The sequence below is a fragment of the Panthera uncia genome, chromosome D2 (assembly GCF_023721935.1).
Source record: "Panthera uncia isolate 11264 chromosome D2, Puncia_PCG_1.0, whole genome shotgun sequence".
Classification (NCBI taxonomy): domain Eukaryota; kingdom Metazoa; phylum Chordata; class Mammalia; order Carnivora; family Felidae; genus Panthera; species Panthera uncia.
Window position 1 is genome coordinate 16,102,042 of NC_064818.1, and position 26,119 is coordinate 16,128,160.

Below are 26,119 nucleotides of genomic sequence, written 5' to 3' on the forward strand. Positions count from 1 at the left end.
TTGTGGCATCTGACCAACTCCTACATCGTCTGGTCTCATGTTACTTTTCCTTTCTAGTATGGATATTTGGGGGCATCTACATGGGAATTTGATACATTTGACCCCTTTGGCACAGCCTGGCATTTCTCAGACTCATCCCATTTTCTCTCTCTGGTCCCGGAGAATATGAAGTCAAAAAGCTTCTTGGGGACTCATATTTACAGGCATCCCAAGATCAGATAATGCGTCCACCTTACTTTTCTATTCCTGCCACATTGCGCAGCACACAATAGGTGGACAACAAATATTTTTTCGATGGATGAATAAATTATAGATATATCACACTCTAAGCACGCAGATGATGAGTTAATATAACTTCCATTGTGCAAGTACTCTGAGTATTTCTGGATTATCAACAAATTTATAGCCCAATGATTAATGCTCATAAAGTGCTTTGAAATCCACAAAATAACAGTGCGGTAAAACAGTCAAGTGCTATTGAGTGGAGGTGATCAGAGGAACAGACCACACAACTCACTGAGGTGTAGAAGGCAGGTATGAATGAGGATAAAAGAGAAATGGTACATTCCAGAGAAAATGAGAAATAATTAATAAAAAATAAAATAAAACTCACCCTTATCATAATCATCTTCCTCAACTGCTTTTTCTTGAAGTTTCTGAAGCTTTAATCTTAAGGACTTTACCTATGTTGGTTTGAAGGAGGGGGGAAAAATGAAAGCCAAATTACAATAGCACTCAAGCAAACTTATTTTTTTTAAGCCAAGAACACTGAGAAACTATTTCAAAACTGAAATTCTTTATTCTCCTTTAAAAAAAGAACCGCAAATGTACATTTTTCCCATGCCAGATGCATTAGCTTCTCAAAAAAACAGTTATATAAAGAGAAAGTGTAATTTGAGTATAAAGTCCACAGAAAGAGTTAGAAAGTTATTTTAAACAAAAACATCACATTGTACCCTTATCTGCATGAAAAAATGCATAATAAAAAGGAAGGCAAATTTCCTGACCTGACTGAATGCTCACTGTTCTCAAGATCACATTAAAATTATGAAGATAAACACTCTGAGACTGAAAGAGAAGCCAAGAGAAGAACATGAGCTTCCACTCAGCAGGTTGTCCCGCCGGCTGGGTGACAATGACAGGAAGGACTTCACAAAACCCTTCCAGAAAACAGTATCGTCTTATTTAACCCACATGTAGACACAGTGATCCCATCGTTTGTCGGAGAGTTAACAATACATTCATTTTTAAGTATTTTTCTTCTCGACAGGAAGCCCAGGTATTTTCTGAAGATGGATTCTTGGCCTATCAGTGAATGGATTTGGCCTTGCTCCCTAAAACACACCTTCCTCCCACCCTTGCTTGCCTCACACCTATATGTCCTTCAACACCCAACTCAGGTGTCACCCTCTCCAGCCTGTGTTAAATGTCCTTCCTCTATATTGCCATAGTGACCTGTCCTTGGACCTAGTCATGTGACCCACTTAACAAATATTCACTGAGTGTCTCCTCGGGGTGTCAGCCACCAGTTTGAGGTGTTGAGGGTACAGCACAAAATTCTAAACCATCTCTCGACACGCATTCTTGTGCAGGAAGACAAAAATTAACATAATAAGTACGGTTTATGGAGCCTTAGAAAGTGATGAGTGTCGGGAAAGAAGAAAAACCGTAGAACCCAATAAGGGGCATCAAGAATGCTGACAGGCGGTGGGGCTGCAGTTTTAAATAAGATCTCACTGACATTTGGGCAAAGACTTAAAAGTGGTAAGAGAGGAAACCCTGGGGCTCCTGGAGAAAACATTTCAACAAAGAGAAGGGTCAGAGCAGAGGCTCTTGGCAAAGTGTTGCTGGCCTTGCAAAGTAGATCGCTGAGTCTGGGATGGCCTGATTAAGGGTGGCTGTAGATGATGAGGTCAGAGAGGCGATGGGGAATGCATCATGAACAGACACGAAGACCACTGAAAAGTTCTGATGCTGAGGGTGATGGGAGGGCACTTGGGGGGTTCTGAGCACAAAGTCCATGACCTGTTTGAGGTTTGAATAGCCTCACTCTGACTGCAGTGGGCAAAGGAAGAAGTCGGATGGCCAGGGGAGGCCATGGAAACAGCCCAGGAAGGAGGTGACGATAGCCTGAATGATAGTGGGAACAGTGAAGACAATGAAAAGGGATCTGATCCTGGACATATTCAGAAAATGGCTGTTGGAAGACAGAAAAAATGGGATTTGTTAACAGATCGCAGGTAGGAGATGCGAAAGTCAAAATAAGGCTGGGTGTTTGGTCTGAGCTTGCAGGACAAATGGAGTTGCAAGAAATTACCATAGTACTCAGGACACCACAGTACAGCCATTGTTTTGTTTTGTCTGTGCGCTCCATTCACCCTTGGGCGTCTTGAGGGCAAGAACTACTTTCTAATCATGTAGAAAATGGCAGTGCTCACCCTTGTTTGGTTCTCCACTGCTCTGAGCACATGGAAGGATTACACTTCCTTCCCCACCTTGCTGTGGGTAATGGGGTGTAGCTGCAAGTGTTAGACGTTACTTCGGCGTTGGGCATTTAATTGCTCTTGTAGGATCCTTACTGCTTTCCTCCTTGTCCCAGTGACTGACTCATACGTTCAGGTAGTACAGGCGGGCTTCCTGAGTGACTCTGCGGAGCAGATCCCCCAATCACCTCTGTGAAACGCGACTTTTAAGCAAGAAACACTACTTTGTCCCGTGAAGACACTGATACTGTGTTGCTGTCTGTTTCTAACCAACTCTAATACAATCCAAAGCCAGACACAAGTAAGTCAGTAAATACTTTCTGAATGAGTGAATGATTACATTAACCCCTTTATCCTTGACTTGCTCCATATTACAAGTGCAAATTGTACCAATAACTCAGTCGTACATATTAGAGATAGAAGAAAGTCTGTATGGGTGGTTCAGCTGCCATATAAAGCGTACCATTGCCATCACCACACCCATTGGGTGGTACTGTTGAACGGTTACTGGAGCTGAAGCAGAAGAACTACAGGAAAGAAAGTCAAAGAAAACTTCATTTATAGCCAACATCCACTTCACTTTGTCCCCTTCAATCAATGATCCCTGTAGGACACCGAACTGATGCCCCGGGAGATGTCTGAATGTCCTTCTTTGCTGGAAGCAGAAGCACTGATGGTCATGTCTCATCCAGTGACACAACCATGTAAGACAGGCGATTTCTCTCCATTTCCTCCAGCTTCCACAAGCTGAGGCGGGGCTCACTTGCAAGGTTCTCTCTTCCCTCCTCCGCACACCCAGTTAGCATTTCCTTTGATCACAATTTTCTCAGCCCCGTGCAATCCCTGGCAGTGTCCCTGGGTGGCTATTTCTAAACGGCATAAAACACACATTCTGTCAATCCTCATTCGTGGTCGTCGTGTTCTATAAAGTCACGGGAAATGCTCAGTTAGCAAATACTAAACCATTGCTTCCAGGGGAAACAAGTGTTGGGCTTCTGAGAGCCTCTGATCACAACATCTTTGTCAACTGATCAAGATGTAACCTTGTTTTATGTGCGCTTCCGTTTAAAGATGCCTTCTTTAATATATATGGCTGGTTCATTAACACAGAACTCATGGCCACCAGCGCTACAGCTCACGCTGGAACAAAGCTCATTCAACACATGTTTCCTCGGTAAGGCACATTGCAGCCTCCTTGCACCTGGGAACGCTGGTCAGCATGGCAGCCCAAAGCTGGTGGACCATTTTAAACAGGGAAATCGTCAGGGTGCCTGGGTGGCTCAGTTGGTTAAGCGTCCGGCTTCAGCTCAGGTCATAATCTTGCTGTTTGTGGGTTCGAGCCCCACACTGGGCTCTGTGCTGACAGCTCAGAGCCTGGAGCCTGCTTCAGATTCTGTGTCTCCTTCTCTCTCTGCCCTTCCCCCACTCACAGTCTGTCTTTCTCTCTCTCAAAAATAAATAATAAAACATTAAAAAATTTAAAAAAAAGATTTTCAGGAGGATGTGATTTACCTGCAGGTAAGAGGAGTTTAAAAGAAAGGGAAAAACTATCAGTTTCACCAAAAAGCAGAGAGCTGAATCGTGTGGACTGCAGAGGAGTCCCTACCAAGGGGAGGTTCTGTTTGTTTGGCTATTTGGGAGGGGGAGAAGCTGGTCATTATAAAGGCATTCTACTTTTGCTTCACTTGAGTCAAAGCTTGACTTTTTGAGATGGAGAAATACAGATATGTTGTCAAGATTTGTTAAAAGAGATCTTGGCAATGAAATACTGAAAACTGACCTTTAGAGTTGGAATGATGATACAAACCTCTTCTTAGTGCCTGTGACCTTGTGATTCGTAAAAGGAAATACATATTTGGTCTTTGTACACTTCTGACACAGAACGCCTAAAACCCTAGAAATTTCCTGTGAGGAGGGCAATAAAGTTGTCTTTTGTTATGTTAATCAGGTGACTCCAGGAAGACACCGAAGGCTGAGGGCTGGTTGCCAGGGGAACCAACCACATGACTGGAGAGGAGGGGAACTTACAGCCCCCATCCCCCAACCTCCTGGGAGGAGAGAGGGGCTGGAGGTTGAATCAGTCCCAAATGGCCAATGATTTAATCAGTGCTGCCTGTGTAGTGAAGCCTCCCCAAAAATCCGAAGGACCGAGTTGGGAGAAATTCCAGGTTGGTAAACCGGTGGACATTCAGGGAGAGTGGTGTGCCTGGAGAGGGCATGAAACCCCATGTCCTTTCCTCACACCTTGCCTTCCTTCTGGTTGTTACTGAGTTATATCCTCCTATAATAAATATATGATCTATTAAGTAAACTGCTTCTCTGAGTTCTGCAAGCCACTCTACAAATTAATCGGACCCAAGGAGAGCGTGGTTGTTGGAGCCTCCTATCCATGGCCAGTGGGTCAGAAGCACGGGTGAACTTAAATGGGCATCTGAAGAAGAGGCAGGTGGTCTTGTGAGACTGAGCCCTTAAGCTGTGGGATCTGATACTATCTCTGGATAGGTGAGGTCAGAATTGCGTTGAGTTACAGGACACCCAGCTGGTGTTGGAAAATTGTTGGTAGGGGCCAACACCCCTCCAAGGCTGGAATTGGTCTTCTTACGCCTTAGCCAGTCAATCCAAAAAAGGTGTCAATTAAGTATCTGTGGCCCTCTTAACAAGATTAATTATTTCACTAAAAACAAAAATGACCCAAGCAACCTCTAAGGGCCGGAAAGTATGCCAGGCTTCAGGCACCCAAAACTGTCTAAGAGACATGACCTGTGGTTATAGAGCTCATGGCCGAGTGCAGAACTTGGACCCTCAAGCAAATGATTATCAAATGTGATGAGTGCTATAAGGGGCACATCCAGATTGCTACGGGAGCAAAATGGAAGGAGGGATTCATTTGGTCCAAAGGGGGTAGGAAATGTCTCACAAGGAAGTGGCTTTAAACCCACACCAAGGGGATTACAGGAGCTTGGCAGATGGAAAAGTGCAGGAAGGTCATTCCAGGCAGAGAGCAAACTGTAAGCAAAGGCCTGAGGCACAGCTTTCCCTGGTGTCTTCAGGAACAGGAAGCAGCACCAGATGGCTGAGCCGGCAGGGGTGAGGCATGGGGGCAGGCTGGAGCAGGTCGGGAAAGGTCTCAATTATCAGGATACGGGACTTGGCTACCATCCCCAGAAGAGCAATGAGCTACCAAAGGTTTCAAGCCAAGGAATAACACTTTCCCACCAGTGTTCCAGAAGATAACTCTGCTGGCCATCCGGAGGATGACCTGGAGAAGAGAGACACAGGAGGAAGGCAAATCTCTTACAAAACCCAGGTTAAAACTAACAAGGATTTGAACCAGGGCAGAGGCCACGGCCGTGAGAGGCAGGTTAGCTGTAGGACTATGAGGGCTGACCAGATGTGCAGAGCGAGGAGGAGGGGCGTGGTGAAAATGCTTGCAGTTTCTCTCAGGAACTGGATGGAGTCTATTAATTAAAATCAGCAAGGGGCGCCTGGATGGCTCAGTCGGTTAAGCGTCCAACTTCGGCTCAGGTCACGATCTCGCGGTTCGTGAGTTCGAGCCCCGCGTCAGGCTCTGTGCTGATGGCTCAGAGCCTGGAGCCTGTTTCGGATTCTGTGTCTCCCTCTCTCTCTGACCCTCCCCCATTCATGCTCTGTCTCTGTCTCAAAAATAAAATAAATTTTTTTAATCAGCAAGTAGGTATCAAGACTGGGGCCCTTTAGAACGGGTTTGGTGGGGAAGACGATGGCATCAGTATTGAACACATCTAATTTGGGATTCTGTGAGTCAGCTGGAAAAGGAGACCTGCGTGCATATTTGGCCTGGCTTCGCGGTCCACCGGAGTTATAAATCAGATGGCTAGGCTGAGGTCCTTGAGGGCTACAACGGGGCAAACAGGGACAGGGCCAGGAACATCAGGTCATAGGTAAAGAACTGAAAGTAAATGAGGTGCAGGGCACCTGGGTGGCTTAGTCGGTTAACGGTCCAATTTCTGCTCAGGTCACGATCTCACAGTTCTCGAGTTCAAGCTCCACGTCAGACTCTCTGCTGCCAGCACGGAGCCTGCTTCGGCTCCTCTCTCTCCCTCTCTCTCTCTGCCCCTCCCCTGCTCTCTCTCTCTCTCTCTCTCAAAAATAAATACATAAACATTTAAAAAAAAAAAAGAAAAAGGAAAGTAAATGAGGTGCGATTGCCAGAAATGAGCATGACCTTCACACTTTCAGGTATTTCTACAAAATGCCTGAGGAGTGGGCCCTCACTTCCTTACATACATGTACAAATGAATGCACATGTACATATGCACACATGTGCACACATCACATGCACACACACCCCAGGAGGAAAACACAGCCTTTCAGCAGGAGGAGCCGCACAGCCCAGTGAGTCAGCCTGGGTCTCTCCAGGAACTTTTGGGAGTAGAACAACCCTCTGTACACACTTGTAGGACAACTGGGTGAACAGAACCGTCCTACCGCCAGGGCTCACGGGCCTACAGCCCGTCCTAGTTTCCAAAGCCCTGACATTCTCACCGCAGCCACAGAACACTCCTGTGCAGCGTCACCATCTCTAAATAAGGAAACTGAGAGCCCAAGAGATGTAATGACCAGGAGCGAGGTCTCCTGACTGTGGCAGGCGGTTCCCACCGGGGCAGGATGGAATACAGTGAGTAGAGTAAATGCAAACGAAGCCCGGCATCTTCCCCAACATGGGGCATCGCTGTCTTTATGCCCCCCCCCCCACACCAGCCAGTTCCAGCTCCCCAGCCCCCTGGGGCCCCTGTTTCAAAGCAGAGCTGGGCAGAGCTAACCACACATCCATCAGGCCAGGAAGTGCAGAGGAACGTACAGCCCAAGAGAGAGCGAATCTGAGCATCCGCCTGACAGAGAAGATGAGAACGAGAACAGATTTGTGTCAAACTGAAAGAGAAGAAACAGGAGTGCAGCAACATCTTTTTGCAGCCAGTTACCAAAGGGGTCCAGGCTTGTGACAATCACAGGCCCCAGCGGCCAGAAGACACCAACCTCCAGCTGCCTCTGGTCACTCAGCAGGCAGTCCAGCAGCACAGGCTCGCACCTCCTGAGTAGTGTTTCCCAACGGGGAGCATCCCCCACGCCGCTGCCCTCTGACCACGAGGGGACCAGAGGGCAGGAGGAGGCAGTGTCCACGTCCGGTAAAGAACACGTCCCACACTCCAGCCGGGGGCTGCCTGCTGCCATCTGGGCAGGGTCGGCCAGGCTCTGAGCAGCCTTGACGTTGAAGTGGGGAGAGAGAAGTCGAGGGTGTGCGTGGGGCCTGTCCAAGCTGGCGTCCTTGGCTTCCGTCTCCACGGGGCTCTGACAAGGGGCCTCAGCATCTCTGGACGGCGGGCAGCCTTCCGCTTCCCCACGTTCCCCAGCAGAGCTGAGCGAGAGCCGTATAAAGCTAAAGCTGGAAGTGAAGCCATCCTGAGAGCCGGCCGGGGCAGAGGGGACCCTGGGGCCACTTTCAAGGTTGCACCTGCTGCCATTCCCCTCCTCTGAGGACAGACAGCCTTTTGTCCAGGTGCCCTTTGCTCTTTCACCGCCGGCAGCTTCCCGGCCAGGGCCTGGGGCCTCAGAACTGTCCATGGGTGGGAGCGCCCCCTGCCACCCAGTGTCCCCAGGGCCACACGACCTGGTGAGCCTGGCAGGTAGTTTGGTGTCAGCTCTGAGCTGAATCCCAAAGAGCCCCGAGGGTCCCCTCACAGCGGTCAGAGCCAGGCCTGGGTGGCCCACAATGGTCAGAGACGAGGCTGCTGGGCTCCCAACAGAGGGGCCTCGCCACTGGCCTCCAAGTTCAAGGCCACAGTGTCTGGCCCTGGACTCAGACTGGAGGGACTCCTCCCCGCACGCCGCTCCCTGGGCCCGTAACGGAGTGGCCACTGCTGGGTAGAGGAACCCGATCCGGGGCCCAGCTGTGCCTCTCATGTAGCCCGGCCTCCGTGCCAGCCGCCTCCTCCGAAAAGACGACGCTGCAGGTGGTAAGCAATCCCGGCTGCCTGGGAGGAAGAGAGAAAACAGCACCATAAACATGCAAATCTCACTGGCTCAGCTGGAACTGCATTTGGAGAGCATCCTGGGTTTAGAGGTCACCGCTCTGTGCATCTGTCAAAGAAGATGCTGGCTCAGTGGTCACGGGGCCAACCCGGGACGAAAATTCTGATGATTCCCTCCAAGTGCTTGCCTCGAACGTGCAGAAGCAACACAGCATCTCAGCTCTTCTGTTTAGCAGAGCAGCTGGCGTTGCTTTGAGTTTTGCCAGCATGTCAGCAGGCCCAGTGGAGACACAACCTCGGCGGCTCCTTCAGAACCCCTCCGGCATCTCGCCTGTTGGGCTTTTAGGCACATCAGCCCTTTTATCCCAGAGTGGGCCTGGAAAGCAAGCGATTGGAAAGCAAATGCCAGCACGCTCCTCAAAGTGAGATGCGATCACTTATTCTAGCTACTTATTGAACAGTATGTGAGTTTTCACTATCTGAGCTGTCCATGTCCCCCGTGCCTCTGGACCATGGAGAGCCAGCTGGGACACAGCTTATCCCCATCAGTTCCTCTCACACAGTGGATCACAGGAGGCCCTGCCTGACATGCTCTACAAACCAGCTCTGCAAAAGGAACAGAAACGGTAAAAAACGCTAACACCTCACAGGCGGGATCATAGAGCAGATGAGAACATAGACTCAGGCACCTCACTGCCTGGCTCAAAACCCGGCTGTGCCTTTGCTGGCTGTGACCTTCCACAAGTTACTTAACCTCTCTGTGCCTCAGTTGGCTTATCAGGAAAATGGAGATATTAATAGTACCTGTCTCATCACAGGGTGGTTTGTGAGCATTTAACTAAATGAGTTACTATGTCGAGACAGCCTAGAACAGCGCTTGCCACTGGTAGTAAGTATGATAAAGGGCTGCTTATTATTTTTACATTGCATAGGATGTTGTTACTCATAATAAGTACATCATCCACATTCATTTCACTTGCTCCCTACCAAAATCCTGTGAATCAACCAAACCAGGAATTATAACTTTCTTTTTACAGTTAAGCACACTGACACACGGAGAAACGGATATTCCAGAAACTCCTGCAAGTGACTGAGTGGCCAATGTCAAAGTCTCCCGATTCTCCAGGCCCACACGGTGCTGTCAACGGGCTCTCTGCCACAGCATGAATCAGATGAGATGCAAAGCATACAGGTAACACCAGGCAGTACTTGAGCACAGTTGTAGGTATCCTACAGTCTGTGGTGAGGAGTGAAACACAGCTTCACACCAGGCCCACGCATCCTGCTCTGCCCCCAGAGCATGGACAGGTCCAGGATCTTTGTCATGGTAAACGGAAAGTGCTAGGCATTTAGGCTCTCCCTGTGTTATGATCGTGGCACACACCAGTCTTTGGAATGGGTGTCAGTGATAATCCCTGGGGACATGAGCGCAATGACCCATGGGCCACCTGTTCCTTGAATTTGAGCATCAAAGGACAAGACAGCCCAAGACGTGTTCAGCCAGTGTCTTCTCTTGCCAACCGGGCGTGCCAACTGCCTGGTCCGGGGGAAGGGCTAATACCACCCGTGTCCATAGGATTCTGGAAGCTGGCAGTGAAGGGAGGAATGTAAGGGCTATGAGGGTGGGAGAGGAAGTCAGGGTAAAGGAAGGAAGTATGTAACATACAACCCTAGGAGCGTGATACCATTTTCATTTTATAAATAATAAAATTAAAGCTCAGAATTTTAATTTGCCCCAGAACTCCCAGATCATAGCTTACCAAAACCTGTTTTGCTCCTTACGAGACAATAAACCAGGACAATGCCCTGCATTTAAGTTGCTTGATAAAAGGCGAACGAATTAATGGATGCATGGATGAAGGGAGGGAGGGATGCATGAACGAAGGCCTATCTGGTTCTAAAACACATGCTCTTCCTATACCCTTTGCCTCCAAGTATATCACTTAGGATGAGAACTTGAAATGACAGGAAGTCAGAAGAAAGATTGACTTTCTTTTTCTTGACAGAGGGCATGCAAAGTTGGAATCAGTAGAAATGGACATGATGAAAATGTACAGAAAATGTATAGAAGGAATCGTTAATAGGCCAAATTGGACCACCCATTCTGATGGTTACTATCAAAAAAAAAAAAAAAAAAAGAAAGAAAGAAAGAAAAAAGAAAAAGAAAAAGAAAGAACACCAACAGGGATTAAGGAGGGCACTTGTGACGAGCACTGCGTCATGTATGGAAGTATTAAATCACTATATTGCATACCTGAGACTAATGTTACACTGTAGGTTAACTAACTGGAATTTAAATTAAAACTTAAAAAAAATTACGACTCTGAAAATGATTTTTAAAAATCAGAAAATAACAAATGTTGATTATAAGGTAGAAAAACTGCACCTAGCGTGTGCTGTTGGTGGGAATGTAAAATGTTTTCAGTGCAGCTGAAAATAGCATGGTAGTTCCTCAAAAAGTTAAAAATAGAATCACTACATGGTCCAGAAATTCCACTTCTCGTTATCTGTCCACAAGAATTGAAAGCAGAGTCGCAAAGAGATATCTGTACAGCCATGTTCGTAGCAGCAGGATTCACAACAGCCAAAGGTAGAAGCAACCTAAGTATTGAGGAATGCATAAACAAAATGTGGTCAATTCATACAATGGAATAGTATTCAGCCTTAAAAAGGGAAGAAGTTCTGACACAGGCTATACAGCTTGGATGAACCTTGAGGCCATCATGCTAAATGAAATAAGCCAGTCACAAAAGGACAAATACTAAATACTGTATTTACATACATATATACATCTATATACGGTGTCTAGAGCAGTCAAATTCACAGAGATAGAGAGTAGAATGGTGGTGGCCAGGGGCTGGGGAAGAGGGAGTTGGTGTTTCCTGGGGACAGAGTTTCAGTCTGGAAGACAAAAAAGTTCTAGTGGCAGATGGGGCTATACCTGCCCAACAATGTGAATGCCATTGAATTATACACTTAATAGAAATGGCTAAGAGGGTAGGGGCGCCTGGGTGGCTCAGTTGGTTAAGCCTCTGACTTCAGCTCAGGTCATGATCTCATGGTTTCTGAGTTCAAGCCCCATGTCAGGCTCTCTGCTGTCAAGGTGGAGCCTACTTCAGATCCCCTGTCCCCTTCTCTCTCTGCTCATGCTCCCCAGCTCATGCTCTTTCTCTCTCTCTCTCTCTCTCTCTCTCTCTCTCTCTCTCTCTCAAACATAAACATTTTTAAAAAATGGCTAAGAGGGTAAATTTTATGTTCTATGTATTTATCCCAGTTACAATTTTTTTAAATGTTTAAAGAGGTCAAATTGGATCACCATGCTATGTGGCCCAAAGGGCCTCCCATTCTCTCCCTCAGGGGTGTCACCATCTGAGGATGTCCCCTGCATGTTAGGGCCCCAATCACAAGAAGAAGAGGATTCACGGGGCCGTGGGAGCTCAGGAGGGAGCAGGGGTTGGCTAAAAAGAGGGGCTAACTCTCATATGCCCATACAGTGAATCCCAAAGGCAGTAGGGAGAACACTGAATTCTGGCTCCAATTACCAACAGAAAACAACTCAGCAATTTCCTACCTTGAGAAAGGAGTCCTGTGATACCTATATTGTCTTCTGGTTTAAAAAGACTTTTAACTATTTTTTTTAATGCAAGGTAATTGTCTCCCAGATAACCCTTCTAAAGTCGAAACAGCGATGCCAAGGGGAAAATAATTTCTTTGAAATGTCATTTCTTTTACAGCTAGATGAGCCTTTTCTAAAGCTACTCAACCGAGGGTTCTGAAATCCCCCTAAGCCAGGTTACAGATGCTGCACAAAGCAGCTACCGGATGGGAACCCACATTCCTACTGGGTTCTGGTGAGATGTCAGGGGGCCACCGTGCCGCATGAACAACAAGCCAAGAAGACCAGACGTGAGAAAAATGCTCACCAAATGTGGGGATGAGAGGAGGGCCTGGTGTGTGGATGGCCCAGCTCCTGCACCCACCGGACCACTCATACATCCCATCTCCCAGCGTGGGCCTTCTCAGAGGGCAGCCCAAGAGGCAGGGACCACCACATTCTATGAACCCTAACCCTCAGGAGAGCCGGATCTGGAGGGCACTTCTGGAATGAGCTAGAAGGATTACAAGAAACCCACCTTGGGCAGATGGCAGCTCTGAAACTTCTAGAAAAGACCCCCAGTTCCCTGTATGCGAAGTCCCCTTTTTTCACTTTTTTTTTTTTCAATTTTTATTTTTTGAAGAAATGTATGATGTCCCCTCTGGCGAGAAATCAATGATTACCATATATCCAGGCTGAGATACTACATCTCAGATTTGTTCAAACCCAAGCCCTCCATCATGCCCTGCCTGCAGTTAAGGAAGGGTTGTGACACATTCAGACCTTGGAGGACAACATTCGTTCCCAACACCTAACTTCAGGGTGGAGCGGGCAGGAAGTAAAACATGGTAAGGTGCAGGGAGGCCCGAAGTGCACATAGGCTTTGAGAGCTGGCCAGGGAAACCAGCTGTGCCTTCTGTTCTTTCACCCAGAGATGGCTGCATTCTGCCCATCTGGCCCTGGACAGGCTGAGGAGGGAGAGGTGCCTCACGTGGCCTTCTCTGTCCCTCACAGCCTCCCACTCCATAGTAGATGCTGGGGGGAGGAACGCAGACCTGCCGGTCCCTGGTTGTGCAGAACCCCCAACTCCAACCCCTCTCCAGCCCTGTGAGCTCTGGGATTGGAAGCAAGTGAAAGAGAAGAGCTTAGAATAGACCCAGGTGTCAGAAGGCCTCTACACACAGTCCAAATAAGGTGTCTGGAAACATGAGCTTATCTAACTTACAGGGAAAACTGGGGGAAACCTAGGTTAGTCAACCAGTCAGATCAGAGAGAATCCTATCTACCTGTCTCTAGTGCTTTCCTTCTTCCGGACAAATCCTTCCCACCCTTCAGCTTCCAACGCCCTTCCCCATCAGCTCCCTTGTTCTGATCACCCAGTTCACAGGGCTTCAACAACGGTCCACATCACTCCTGCCCCTCTACTAACTAACACCCAGCACTGCTTGCTATTTTCTTCGGTGTATATAAACCGTTCCCCTCTTATGCTCTATATAAGCTTCCTGATACCCTTACAATTCCCTAAAAATCCTAGTATACAGAGAAGGCATTCCAATACACATTGGCCAGATAATATTTATTTTTAAACGGGAAATCTAAAATATGTAATTTAAGAAAACACAATACATGTGAATTTACTTGGAAGAACTTAAAACCAAGACCCAAAGTTCAAATCTACATGAAGTGCCCATGTGGGCTTGGGTGAGTCACCAATGATTTGATGATCCCAGGGCCTTGTGGGGAAAGCATGTCTGTCTCCTGAAGAAGAAATACGGGCACTCAGGGCCACTGCTGAGAACACAGAGAATAGTCAGAGAAGAATAGACACATAAGACTTTACAAAACACGACTTGGATAGAAATGTACGGTGTGGAAGCATAAATGAATGTATTCTTCTCGTGGAAAGAATTTTAATCCTATTTGTCATGGTTGAGGCCGAAGTCTTTTCTAAAACATTCAGGTTAACCAAAGATTGTGAATCGTAAAGAAACCACACATCCCTGTGGATTAGCTTGTTTTCAAAGAATCAGAATCCAATCACATACACACTAAAACACAAACACTCTGCTGAGCACGAGTTCATCTTTCTTCGATAGTTCAGAGAGCACTTGAGGATTCAGAAGTGGCTTCGGGTTGTTGTGAGAAGCTTCTAGCAAGCAGGGAGAGTCCTAGTGTGGAATAAATCAACATTTATGGCGCTTCCATTTTAACTGTGCAATCTGTTTTAATACGACAATTCCTTATTGAACACTGGATTCTATGTGGGATGCGGACGTGAGCAAGACGGCACCCCCACCCCCAGCTGTTCGTGACCTGACAGCTTGCAAGGGATGTAAGCCATGTCCCAGGATGGGATGTTATGCTTCCATCACGGAAGAGGGAGAACTCAATCTGACATTAGATGAATGGGGTAATCTAGTTGGCTTTGTTGGTTTACCTCACAGTTCTTTGCCCTTCAGCAAAGCAGAGACTCTATGAACTCCAGAACACTCCTGAATTCGTGTCACCCCAAACATCTCTTGGGACTGGCTAGAAGAAGGGTGATTTAGAGGCCTCTGGGACACAGGGCAACTCTAAGGAGCAGGTCTGTGCTGTGGTCTGAGAACCTTCTTCCTCCCACCTCCCTTGCAGCTCCCCTGCCTGCTCCTGCTCCCCTCCTTTAAAAAAAAAAAAAAAAGTTTGTTTATTTTGAGAGAGCGCATGAGCAGAGCAGGGGCAGAGAGAGAGGAGGAGAGAATCCCAAGCAGGCTAGCACTGTCAGTGCAGAGCCCAATGTGGGGCTCGAACCTACAAACCGTGAGATCATGACCCGAGTGGAAATCAAGAGTCAGACACTTGGGGCACCTGGGTGGCTCAGTGGGTTAAGCGTCAGACTTCAGCTCAGGTCACGATCTTGGGGTCTGTGAGTTCAAGTCCCATGTCCACCTCTGTGCTGACAGCTCAGAGCCTGGAGCCTGCTTTGGATTCTGTGTCTCCTTCTCTCTCCGCCCCTCCCCACTCATGCTCTGTTTCTCTCTATCTCTCAAAAATAAGTAAACATTTAAAACAAAAAAATTTTTTTAAAGAGTCAGACGCTTAGCCAACTGGGCTACCCAGGCGCTCCTCCCCTCCTTTACCCTGCACAGACGGGCAGCTCCCTCACCCAACCTCCTGCATGTCTCACTCTGTCTTGATGTCCGCCTCTCAGAGAACCCAAACCCCACCCTAGAGAAAGCACAGCACGCAGGTGCACATGGCCCTGTCTGCTTGTGGTTTGCCATCTTTGAGGGAGCAGAGAGAGGAATCAAACATGCACACAGGTAGGTCTGGCGGCGGGGGGATGGACAGGTCCATGGTGCTGAGCCATGGTGCTGAATGGGGCACCTGGCTTCGTCTGGCAGGGTCTCCGAGTGACATCTGGCTGAGCTTGACAGATGAGCAAGAGGTGTAGAGGTCACAGGGGACGCTGCGGGGAAGAGCCAGAGAGGAAGGAACAAGGCCAGCTGGTGGCGTGGTGTGGAGGACGCTGCTGATGGGCAGGGGCGGGACGGAGCTGGACGCCGCCGTGTGTCCTGGCCGCATCCAGCCTGGGCCTTTGCCTGAGAGGGATGGACGGTCTTTGAATGACCTGAAGCAGGGGAGGGGCATGATCAGATCTGCACGTTTTGACAGATCACTCTGTGGAGAAGGGACCACACGGAAGCGAGAGAGGCCACCAGGAGAACAGTTAGAGGACACCACACAGGAATGCCTGAGTGGCTGAGTCAGTTAAGCAACCAAATCTTGGTTTGGGCTCAGGTCATGACCTTGAGGTTTGTGAGTTCGAGCCCCAAGTCAGGCTCTGTGCTGTCAGCACAGTCTCCCACCCTCCACCGCCCTTCCCCAAGCAGTGTGTAGACACACAAACGATCGGGGGCCGAGAGAGTGCTCTTGTCAATGAATTCTCCCAGCAAAGTTATCACCACAGGCTTGCTGACATGTTGTTCTTCACAAGCTGACACTCTCCATCCCTTTGAAAGACAGATTGTTTTCCTAGATGGGATTGTTCACCAGCTGCTCGTGGTGAGCACAGCCACTTCACCGTGATCTAGCATTTCCATAATCTTCAAAGCCACGCACACTGCGGGTACAGACAGGTCTGCAGGGCACGCCCCTCGCAGCCAGCTGCTGGGAGTTTGTGACAGCAAAGCTCTGTCTGGTTTCCTATCAGCCTCGTGGTCACCCAGATGCCAGTGTTTGGACTCCCAAGCTGCAGACATCACTTCCTATAATAGCCTCACAGTCAAAAGGGACAGGTTCCACCCAGAATTGTGGCGTAACTGGCAAGAATGTCAGCCCTGACTGAGTCAAGGAAACTGACAAGATGGCACTGCCTGGAACACAGGAGACAGGTATGTGCTAAAAGTACGAAAATGAGCAAAAGAATGATAGACACAGCACAAGCTGGCTGGGGGAGGGGACAAGATTCGCGAGGGACTTCAAGGGTAACGTTCCATTGCTCAAGCGGGTGGTAGTTATGTGGGCGCTGACAATATATGCAACCTATGAATAACAGAATTTTTATAATTGTGAGGTAGTCTGTAATGCGTTTTCAGTGCCACAGTCCCTGCCCTCAAGGGGCTCACAGCTCGGTGGACAAGGCAGAAACGTCAACAAGCAGATGCAGAATGGGCCAGAAGCAATCCTACCACAGGAGGGAGGGAAGGGCCTCGTGGAGGAGCTGACCCTGCAGCTGAACTGAAAGACTGAGGCTACGGAGGCCATAAAGGAGGTGAGGTCACTGTCAGTGGAGGGAAGGAATGGAGGTAACAGCTCAAAGAAGTTCAAAATGTCTGGGGCCCAGGCAGGCATGGCCCCTGTGGAGAAGGAGGCAGACAGCAGGCTGTGAGGAGCCCAGGTGGCAGACAGGTGGGGCTGGGGCCCAAGGCAGGGCCCTGTGCTGGAGAGAAGAGACGGGGAAGCACAGTTGGCTGGTGGAAATCCATAAGAGCCTGTGATGCCACCTAAGGAAGAATTCTGGAAAAAGAGGAAGCTGGGGGAAAGAAGTGACTGGAAATGACTGAGGGTAACCATGTGGGCTCCAGGACGCGTGGGCTGTGGGATATCGGTCTTGCCACGTGCAGCCCGATGTGTCTGGCACCATTCTTGGTGTGTGGACACTAGTCACCTCTTGTCCTCAGTTTTAGCTCTCCAGTGGAAACACTGAATGGTCCCCAAACTTGGCTGCCCAGCAGAGTCACTGGGGTATCCTTCCAAAATTCCAAAGTCCCAAGCTGATGAAATCACAATGTTGAGGCATGAGACTCAGTGCCCCCAGTGGGATTCCAGTGGGAAACCAGGCCTGGGAACCTCTGCTCTAGGAGAAAGTCCTATTTAACATCCTGGTGTGCTCAGAATCCAAGTGCGTCATAAACAACGTTCGCCACACCACAGAGAATGTTGCTTTGCAGAATCTTCTCTTTCCCTTCAACTTTTTTGTTTCTTGAAATGTGGCTGTTAGCTGTGAGCCTCTACACGTGGACAAAGTGTGGCTTGAAGTTAAAATATGTCCCCATACATCTGTTCTAAATCTTCTAGCCTGGATAAGGCTCCCACTTTCAGTCAAACAGTGGGAGTCCTGGGCCCCACAACATGCCCTCCCACGAGGAAGGGGCCAGGAGGCAGGCAGCTGCTGTGAGCGGTCTCACTTCCCTAAGGCACAGGGAGGGGAACGGGGGGCCAAACAGCAGGTCAACATTCAGCCCACTCTGGAGTGTAAGGGCCAAAACCCACGCATGCAACATGCAGTGTGGATTCTGGACTAGATCCTGCAACAAAGAAAGGATACTGGTGGAAAATCTGATTTAGATCTGCAGTTTAGTTCGCTGTACCAGTGTCCATTTCTGAGATGTAATAACTGTGCCATGATTATACAAGCTGTTAGCATTAGGGGAAACTGAGGACAAAGAACCCTGTCATGTCTTTGCAACTCTTCTATAAATCTGTAAGTATTCCAAAATAAAAAAAAAAAAAACTTATTTAAAAAACAGGTACAAATGTGTGCACACACAGTTTATGGACCTGTACCTTGCACTAGGAAAGGTTATGGACTCTGGAGACAGACTGCTGGAGTTTAGAATGTAGCTCTCCCAGTTCTCGGTGAATGCTGTTCACCAGCCTCTCTGCTTGCATTGTCTTGTTCGCTAAAGGGGGCTCTAGTTCATAGAATTGCTGGAGAGATAGATAAGATTATGAACTTCACTGCCCTATACCACGCCTGGCACAGAGTAACCATTCAAAACCTGTTTTTATTTTCAATTCAGGAATAAAGGCAAGAAGATCATCCTGAAGCAAAGACGCCTGGACATGGGCACCTGGAGGCAGAGTTCAAGGCAAATCTAAAGCAAAGCAGCCTCAGGCCTGACTCTAAGCCTTTTTCTGTACTGTTAGTAGACTCCTAGAGGCCAATAGTGATCTGTTCTTTCTCTGTCTCTTTCTGTGTGTGTGTCTCTCTCTCTGTCCTTCCCTGTCTCTCTTTCTCTTTCTCTTCTCTCTCTGTCTCTCTGTCTCTCTTCCTCTCTCATGCACACGCACACACACATACACACACACACACACACACACACACACACACACACACCATCCAGCACAAAGTCACAACCTATACTCTCTTGCCGACCAATACCTTCCTACCTCTCTGATCCACTTTTCTGTGTTCTGTTTTCTTTTCTTTCTATGCCTGGATTTACTTCCTCCAGCTGAAGCAAGTAGTTGAGGAATTTAGCAGCAAGAGATTCACAGACCACGTGAAAGCGTTTGCTCTGAAGTCACTGAACAACCTCTCTCCGCAGTGCTATTAATTCTTACAAACGATTGTCTTTTTCTTTTCATGTAAAGTGCTACTCAAAACTCTGATCGCCATCTGAACCCCCTCAAGAGTGCTGCTAGCTACAGATGGGTGTCTCTAATGAATTTTTTAACTGCTGCCCTAATAAAATATGGATGAACCAGAAGGAGCCCTCTTTGTAGCTGTTATTTCAAAACAACCAAACAACTTAAGTTCCTGCTCTTAGTCGTGCAGCAAAGAGTTACAAGCTCTCACATGCACCCTAGCAAAAGATCGCTTTTTTTCATGCTAGTCCATCTGCAAAGTTTACAGTTACCTTTTTAATGCCGTATTTTATGCATGGGGCTTATTTTCATGGCTTTCTAAATGCCCCGCTTTGTGTGCCAAATTTGCGATATGTTTATTAAAAAATGATCCCAAATTGTGAGCACTTTGCACATAAGTAGTGCCCTGGAGACTGGAGCGTCTTTCAAGGAAGTCCCTACTTGGCACTAAATTTTTATAATACTCAGAATTTAAGCCCACATCAAAGGTTTGTGCCACTCTAAATGCCTGACCTTAAAAATGATACAATTATAGCATTGCAAATGTACTGCTCAATGGCCCTATTAGAAAACAGGAGGAATTTCGGTATTTTTTTCCCCACACTTCACTATGGAAATTTGGTGCACTGGTCCGAGGGAATAAAAGAGAGATCAGCATTATACAACTCCTGTGGCATAAAGATCTGGACTCCATATGCACGCGGCTAGGTGCTGAGGGGGACCTGTATCTCAACCTGGGTCTGAGATGTAAGGAAATATATTTTAATAGAATATGATTGCCTTTTGTCTACACTTGAGGATTCCTCTTTTATAAAACTTTTCTAGTCTCACTTCATATTGAGATGCTATATATAGCATCCAGGTTTTAAGAGGCCATGACTACATCCAGAAAGCTCAAATCTCTCTGACTCATTCAAATCCAAATGACATTTGGAGTTGATGATAACGAGGCAGGGGTGGACTGGAGGTAACCTTCATGCTACCCACCAATGAAGGGTTTGTCTAAACAGTAATACTTTAACACTAATTCGGAAGATAACACTGGGGAATACTTAGGATATTTAAGAGAACAAACTTTTTTCAAGTATCCATTTACATTCATGCAGTACAAATTAATTATAAAGAATTCCTGTCTCTTCTTGCCTTTAGAGTGCCTCGTTACTGTGGAATGATCTCGAACAAAGCAATACATTTTACCACTAAGAATAAGCCCCCGCAGATGCTTTGATGCTCAAGTGTCTGAAGCACGCTTTGGTTACAGCAATATGTTTCCACACTGTGGAAAGCGACTAATCACCCTCACTAAACTCCTTTTGAAAGCTTTTGTTCCCAAAGTGGCATATTTTATGATTTTTAAATTATTAAAATGAGATGCTCCCGTCTCCACCAGTCACTCCTCTCAGATAGATACCACATGTGCACTCAGATCAGGGCCATCTGCCAGAGGAGGCAAAGAGCCCGAGGCGCTGGCCGCTCCCCTGAGGGCTAGGATTCGCCTGTGGTGAGGACACAGCCGCGGGTAGCACAGCCGGGCACACCGCCAGACAGCAAGCAGGGGAAGTCACGCCCGCAATCCGAGGCCGTGCTCCCCGGCAGGTGGGTGTGCGTCGGTGAGGGATGGTTGCCCCACTGGGCACACACTCACCGGTAAGCTGCGACAGTGCCCAGCTCTGTGAGCTCAAGTCACCCATGCGACCTGGTGTCCACCATCAACTATCCACCAGAAGACAAGCTACTGCCGAACATCCCCGAGGTGACATGAATGATGTTCTCAAGAGCGTTCTGAAGTTAGACTGCCCCTCTTTGGCTCGTCCAAGGTCACCTTCCCCGAGTCTCAGCTTTCTCATCTGACCCTTCCTTGCAAGGTGCAGGCCCTCGAGAGCCTGCGCTCTGAGCCACGTGTCCACACCACCTTCTCTCAGCATAGCCGCAATCTCACACCTGCTGGCATCGACCAGGACAGTGGAGCAAACATCTTCACGTCACGAAGCTGCCTGCCTGCCACACAGGACAGTGAGGCACCCTTCCTCACTGGTTCTCGCCACCCTTCCCAGGCGAAGCAGGGCAGAAACAACAAGTTCTTCCTCTCTGCCCTCCTGTTTCCGGCTCCATCCCGATCAGCCCCCTCTGGTAGTGCTCTTTCTTCAGATAAGACCGGTACCATGGTTCAGATGTCAGTTTTCCTATTTACAATCTCACTGCAGCCCTGCCTGGAGATCACAGCAAAGTCACCTGGGAGCGTAGGACATTTACAGACAAGCTCTGAGTTACCTCTGTAAATGACTAATTTCATCCGTTATGCATGAGGGTCTGATAGCACAAGGAAGGACTGGATCTTGCCTCTGTCAGTTCCCATCTGAGTGATGCTGAGCAAGTCACTTAGCATGTGGAGCCTCAGTGCACTCGGGTGTAAAACGGGCATAACCTGCACACCTTGAAGGACCGCTCTGAGGACACAATAAAATCACTAACGTGAATTGGCAAAAGCCATCATAGCTTGTGGCAAGTGGCAACACGTGCTCAATAAATTTTAGTCTCTTTCCCCAAGTTCTTCCCAGCATCTAAAGTCACTGCTGAATGCTTATAACATCTCAGAATTTTCGTGGACAGTCTTTAAAAGAACTGTTCATTTTCTCCCTTGTCTTCCTTCGTGTACATGAGGTTTTGGGGGGTGGAGGTGGGGAGTGGAATCTGTTATTCAACAGTCTGCTTCAGAGTTAGTTTTGTTTGGGGTATTTTTTTGTCTCACCTTCTTAAGAGGGTAGAAAGAGAAAATAAGGGGGCGCCTGGGTGGCGCAGTCGGCTAAGCGTCCGACTTCAGCTCAGGTCACGATCTCGCGGTCCGTGAGTTCAAGCCCCGCGTCGGGCTCTGGGCTGATGGCTCAGAGCCTGGAGCCTGCTTCCAATTCTGTGTCTCCCTCTCTCTCTGCCCCTCCCCCGTTCATGCTCTGTCTCTCTCTCTATCTCAAAAAATAAATAAACGTTAAAAAAAAAAAAAATTAAAAAAAAAAAAAAAAAGAAAGAGAAAATAAGTGGGTGAGCGTTAAGGCATAAAAGTCCACGGAAAAAAGGTCCAAACTATCAGAAAAATATCAGACAACCTTTAAGCAATCTCTGACAAATAAAAGAAACTTAGTAAAATTTTAGTAGATCTATATTTTCCCCTAGAGCTACAGAAATCCTCTGCATGTACATTCCTTGACCAAGAACTGCTTTAAAAACCTCCTCATTTTCCTTAGGGGAGCAGTTAAGGCAAAGAGTGACATTTCACACACTCTAAACACTCAAAATCAGGGTTTTTTCACTTCTCTCTCTTCACTTACCTTTTCAGTCTTTGGGCTATTTTTGTCACCCTGAAGCAACATCCAAAGGCCTATTTCTTTTTTTAAAAAAAAGGTTTTTAATAGCTAACACAAACTAGATACGTCTGTTTTTCTCTAGAATGGGCTTTAAAACTTGAGTTAGCTCCCGCTAAGGGAATAGAGCTTCCTTTGTACACAGCCTATTTTGAAATAAATGAGGCAATTCTGGGTAATAAATTGGCTTTAATTCACTGATACCGAAGGAAGGTGAAAACGAGATTGGGAAATTGCTGTGGTCTTGGACGAACCCGGGAGGACAGGGGACATGTCAACAAACTGGAGACACACAAACACCCTCCCGTGTTCCAAAAGGGGAAACAGGTCATTCCTGCAAACTGAAGTCCAGTGATGGCAAACCAGTGAGCATGACACAGACACCTGGTAAGTTTCCGAAGATTCATAATAAGGTATTTTGTGAGTGCTTACAAATGAAAAGGGCCTACATGGGCTTACTGAAAATAAATCACGCCAAACTGACTGTATTTTATCTCAACGGGAAATAAGAAAGGGGAAAAGACCCTAGCATTTAGTGAGAACTCTACTATACGTCAGGAATCATAAGTCAGAAGAAAAGCGTACACATAAATATCTGCACTTGACCCGAAGGATCTGAGAAGGCCTCTCCCAGCTGCCCTGTGTACACGTAGAGGCTGAAGGCAGGACAAGCAGGTGGATTCGTAGCTAGTGAAGGACAGTTCCAGGACAAAGGGTCCTGGACTTTGAATGGATGACTGACCACAGGGGGAGTCCCAGATCTCTGATGCAGGGCCCTTTCCTGTCCCCTTGGCACTATCCTCTCCAATATAATGGATGATAGTAGCATCTAGACCTAAAAATGTCCCTAAAAGGGTGACTCACATACAACTGTTATCAATGATGACAAAGGAGAAGTAATTCAACTAAACAATCAGAGAAAAGGGGAGAAGAGAACTATGGCACACCTGCAGAACACCCACAGTTACCAGGACCAGGAATTCCAGCTCAGGGGGGAAGGATGTCACAAGGGGGGTAAGAGACCAAAGAAGAGTCCTTAAGGATGGAAAACAAGACAAAGAGTAAATCCTCAACCAGCGAGCCTCTGACGGAGGCAGCCAATGGCGTGCATGGACCTCTCTGCAGTTCTCCTTCATGGCAGAGCCATTAAGGATATGCAGTCACCTGGGGGGACATCCTGGCTGAGGAAATTCTGAGAGCAAATGTGCGTGTGAAGGGAATATCTATAAAGAGCATATACGTCTGATTATAAAGTGAACTCTTTTTCTGAGGTCAAAAAATCAACCTACCACTGTTTTCACATAAAATCCTCTTCTCACCTAGTTCCCTGACTCTGAGAATGAGCATTAACAACCAGAGACGCACTAGAGCAAGGCCACACTAGAAGTGTGTTCGGTCAGGGCAGGGGTAAGGGGCAGGGAGAGGAACCTCAGAGCCCAGCCATCATCCAAGGGAAAACAGGCACGTCATTTTGGCAAGATACACCACTTTAGGGTCAGGAGTAGCCCAACAGCAAGATGCACACATGATTCCATATAAATCTCCACAAGCTGTGTGCAGAGCATCACGGTTCTCAGCTTTTCGTTATCAAGAACATCTCTTAGAGAGATTCTTTTCACATGCTTACAATTGGAACTCTCTGATCAGCTTTGTTTTAAATCTGCTCATCCACAGATTATGTCTGTGGGCATATTTTCAATTATACAATAATCTTGGGGGAGAGCCAGACAGAATTACAATGAGGGGTAAGTCTGGATGGAGGTCGGGGCAGGGTAGAAACAAAGGGGCATCGGGGACACCACACAAATCCTCACCCTCTAGAAGTTGAGTTTCAAGGTTATTTGTGGAATGTTTGAGGCCATCAGGCTTTATAATTACATTGACTACAAATTCATTTAACTATGTTCTTTTTTTTCAAATTTTTTTTTAATGTTTTATTTATTTTTGAGACAGAGAGAGACAGAGCACGAACGGGGCAGGGGCAGAGAGAGAGGGAGACACAGAATCGGAAGCAAGCTCCAGGCTCTGAGCCATCAGCCCAGAGCCCGACGCGGGGCTCAAACTCACAGACCGTGAGATCGTGACCTGAGCTGAAGTCGGACACTTAACCAACTGAGCCACCCAGGCCCCCCCTGACTATGTTCTTAAGCAAAACTAAATACACATGGCCACAGAAGTTCAAAGTTCTTTTTCTTGGGGCTCCTGGGTGACTCAGTTGGTCAAGCATCTGACTCTTGATATCTGCTCAGGTCATGACTCACAGACATGAGATCAGACTCTGTGCTGAGCATGGAGCCTTGGGATTCTCTCTCTCTCTTCCTCTCTCTCTCTCTCTCTCTCTCTCTGTGCCTGTTTCTCTCTCTCTCTCAAAATAAATGAATAAACATTTTTTTTAAAAAAAAAGCTCTTTTTCTTATAACCACCTTTAGAGCTTAGCATAGTGCTGGATACTCTATGTACCCAACAAATGCTCCAATATGCCACAAAGAGCTGTCTGATGGCATCCCAGACCACCGATCTGATTCTACATACCAGGGTCAGACCCAGCCTGATGCTGAAACATAAAGAAAGGCAGTTATGGGGTGCCTGGGTGGCTCAGTCAGTTAAGCATCCAACTCTTGATTTTGGCTCAGGTCATGATTTCACAGTTCATGGGATCAAGCCCCACAGTGGGCTCCACACTGACAGCACAGAGCCTTCTTGGGATTCTCTCTCTCTCTCTCTCTCTCTACCCCTCCACCCTCATGCGTGTACATGCATGCACTCTCTCTCTCAAAATAAATAAACGAACCTTATAAAAAAAGAAAGTTGTTTCTTTACACTGCATTTTTTCTACATGTTTAAATGAGATAGGACATGAGAAAACACGTTGTAAACCAGAAAGTGCTACAGAAATGACAAGTCTTACTAATGCTATTTCTAAGACTGATAGCCCAGTATTATCCCAATAGTTTATGGATCCAATATAATTATTGTAACAGCCTAGTTACTGCCCACGATATTCAGTCCACACTACCATCTACCCCCAAATTATAAGGCTTTATGATACACATAACAAATGTGATCTAGAAGACAACTCAGAATGCAAGGATTTGAAAATAAACATCAAAACTAGCTTGATGCATTTGACATAACTGGTGTCCATGAACTCATCCAACATTCACTGAGTATCTACAAGGTGCCAGGCACATTCTAAGGATTTAACATATTTTTATGTCATTTAATCCTCACCAAAACGTAATAAGGTAAGGATTATCATGACTCTGTTTCCAGAATAAGATTGCTGAGACTTACAGCAGAGAAGTGATTTGTCCAAAGTCAGACAGTTGGCCAGTGCTGGAGCCGAGACCAGAGCCCAGGAAGTCTGGCCTCCCTCTCAGCCTCAACCCTTCCCTATAGGCAACAAACACTGACTTTCTGTATGAGAATCTTGGATAAGTACAGGTCTCTAAGAGCTTGGGATTTAACTCCTAAGGAGTCTACAGGACCTAACTCTCAGATGTAATCCCCCAAAGGATAACTGTTCAATGGTATTTAGTGATTGTCTATAAAATATTCCAGAAAAAGTAGATTACTAAAAACTCTAAGACGAAACCTGCACAGCAATAATGTCCAAACTTAACGACCTTGCATGGCTTACAACGCTCTTTATACAAAAGCTTTCCAAGCTGAAAATGTGCTGAAGCCGGTTTGGTCTCAAACAGAGGCTGCTTATTAAAGATTCTCTACAGCGGATGGCATCAAATTTAATCTGACAGCCACACAAAATGTATCCATCACATGCAAAGGAAGGAAACCTCTGGAAAAAGTGACCAGGTCAAGTTGGAG

General features: G+C 47.2%; 1 protein-coding gene and 1 long non-coding RNA gene across 3 annotated transcripts in view; one reads left to right on the plus strand and one right to left on the minus strand.

Annotated features, from left to right (window-relative positions):
* Positions 1-26,119, minus strand: part of DISC1 (DISC1 scaffold protein) — a 329,162-nt gene that overhangs the window by 271,401 nt on the left and 31,642 nt on the right. The window contains exons 2-3 of the mRNA XM_049645005.1: positions 7,500-8,494; positions 614-683 (exon numbers count right to left, since the gene is read on the minus strand). Of these exons, the coding sequence (XP_049500962.1) occupies positions 614-683; positions 7,500-8,494 (1,065 nt within the window). The remainder of the gene's footprint in view (positions 1-613; positions 684-7,499; positions 8,495-26,119) is intronic.
* LOC125932613 (uncharacterized) lies at positions 16,221-18,846 on the plus strand. Of its 2 annotated transcripts, none has more exons than XR_007460693.1 (3): positions 16,221-16,456; positions 16,643-16,836; positions 18,368-18,846. It is a non-coding gene; the product is annotated as an uncharacterized LOC125932613 (long non-coding RNA). The 2 variants fall into 2 exon arrangements; XR_007460692.1 differs by having other exon boundaries at positions 16,222-16,456; positions 16,661-16,836.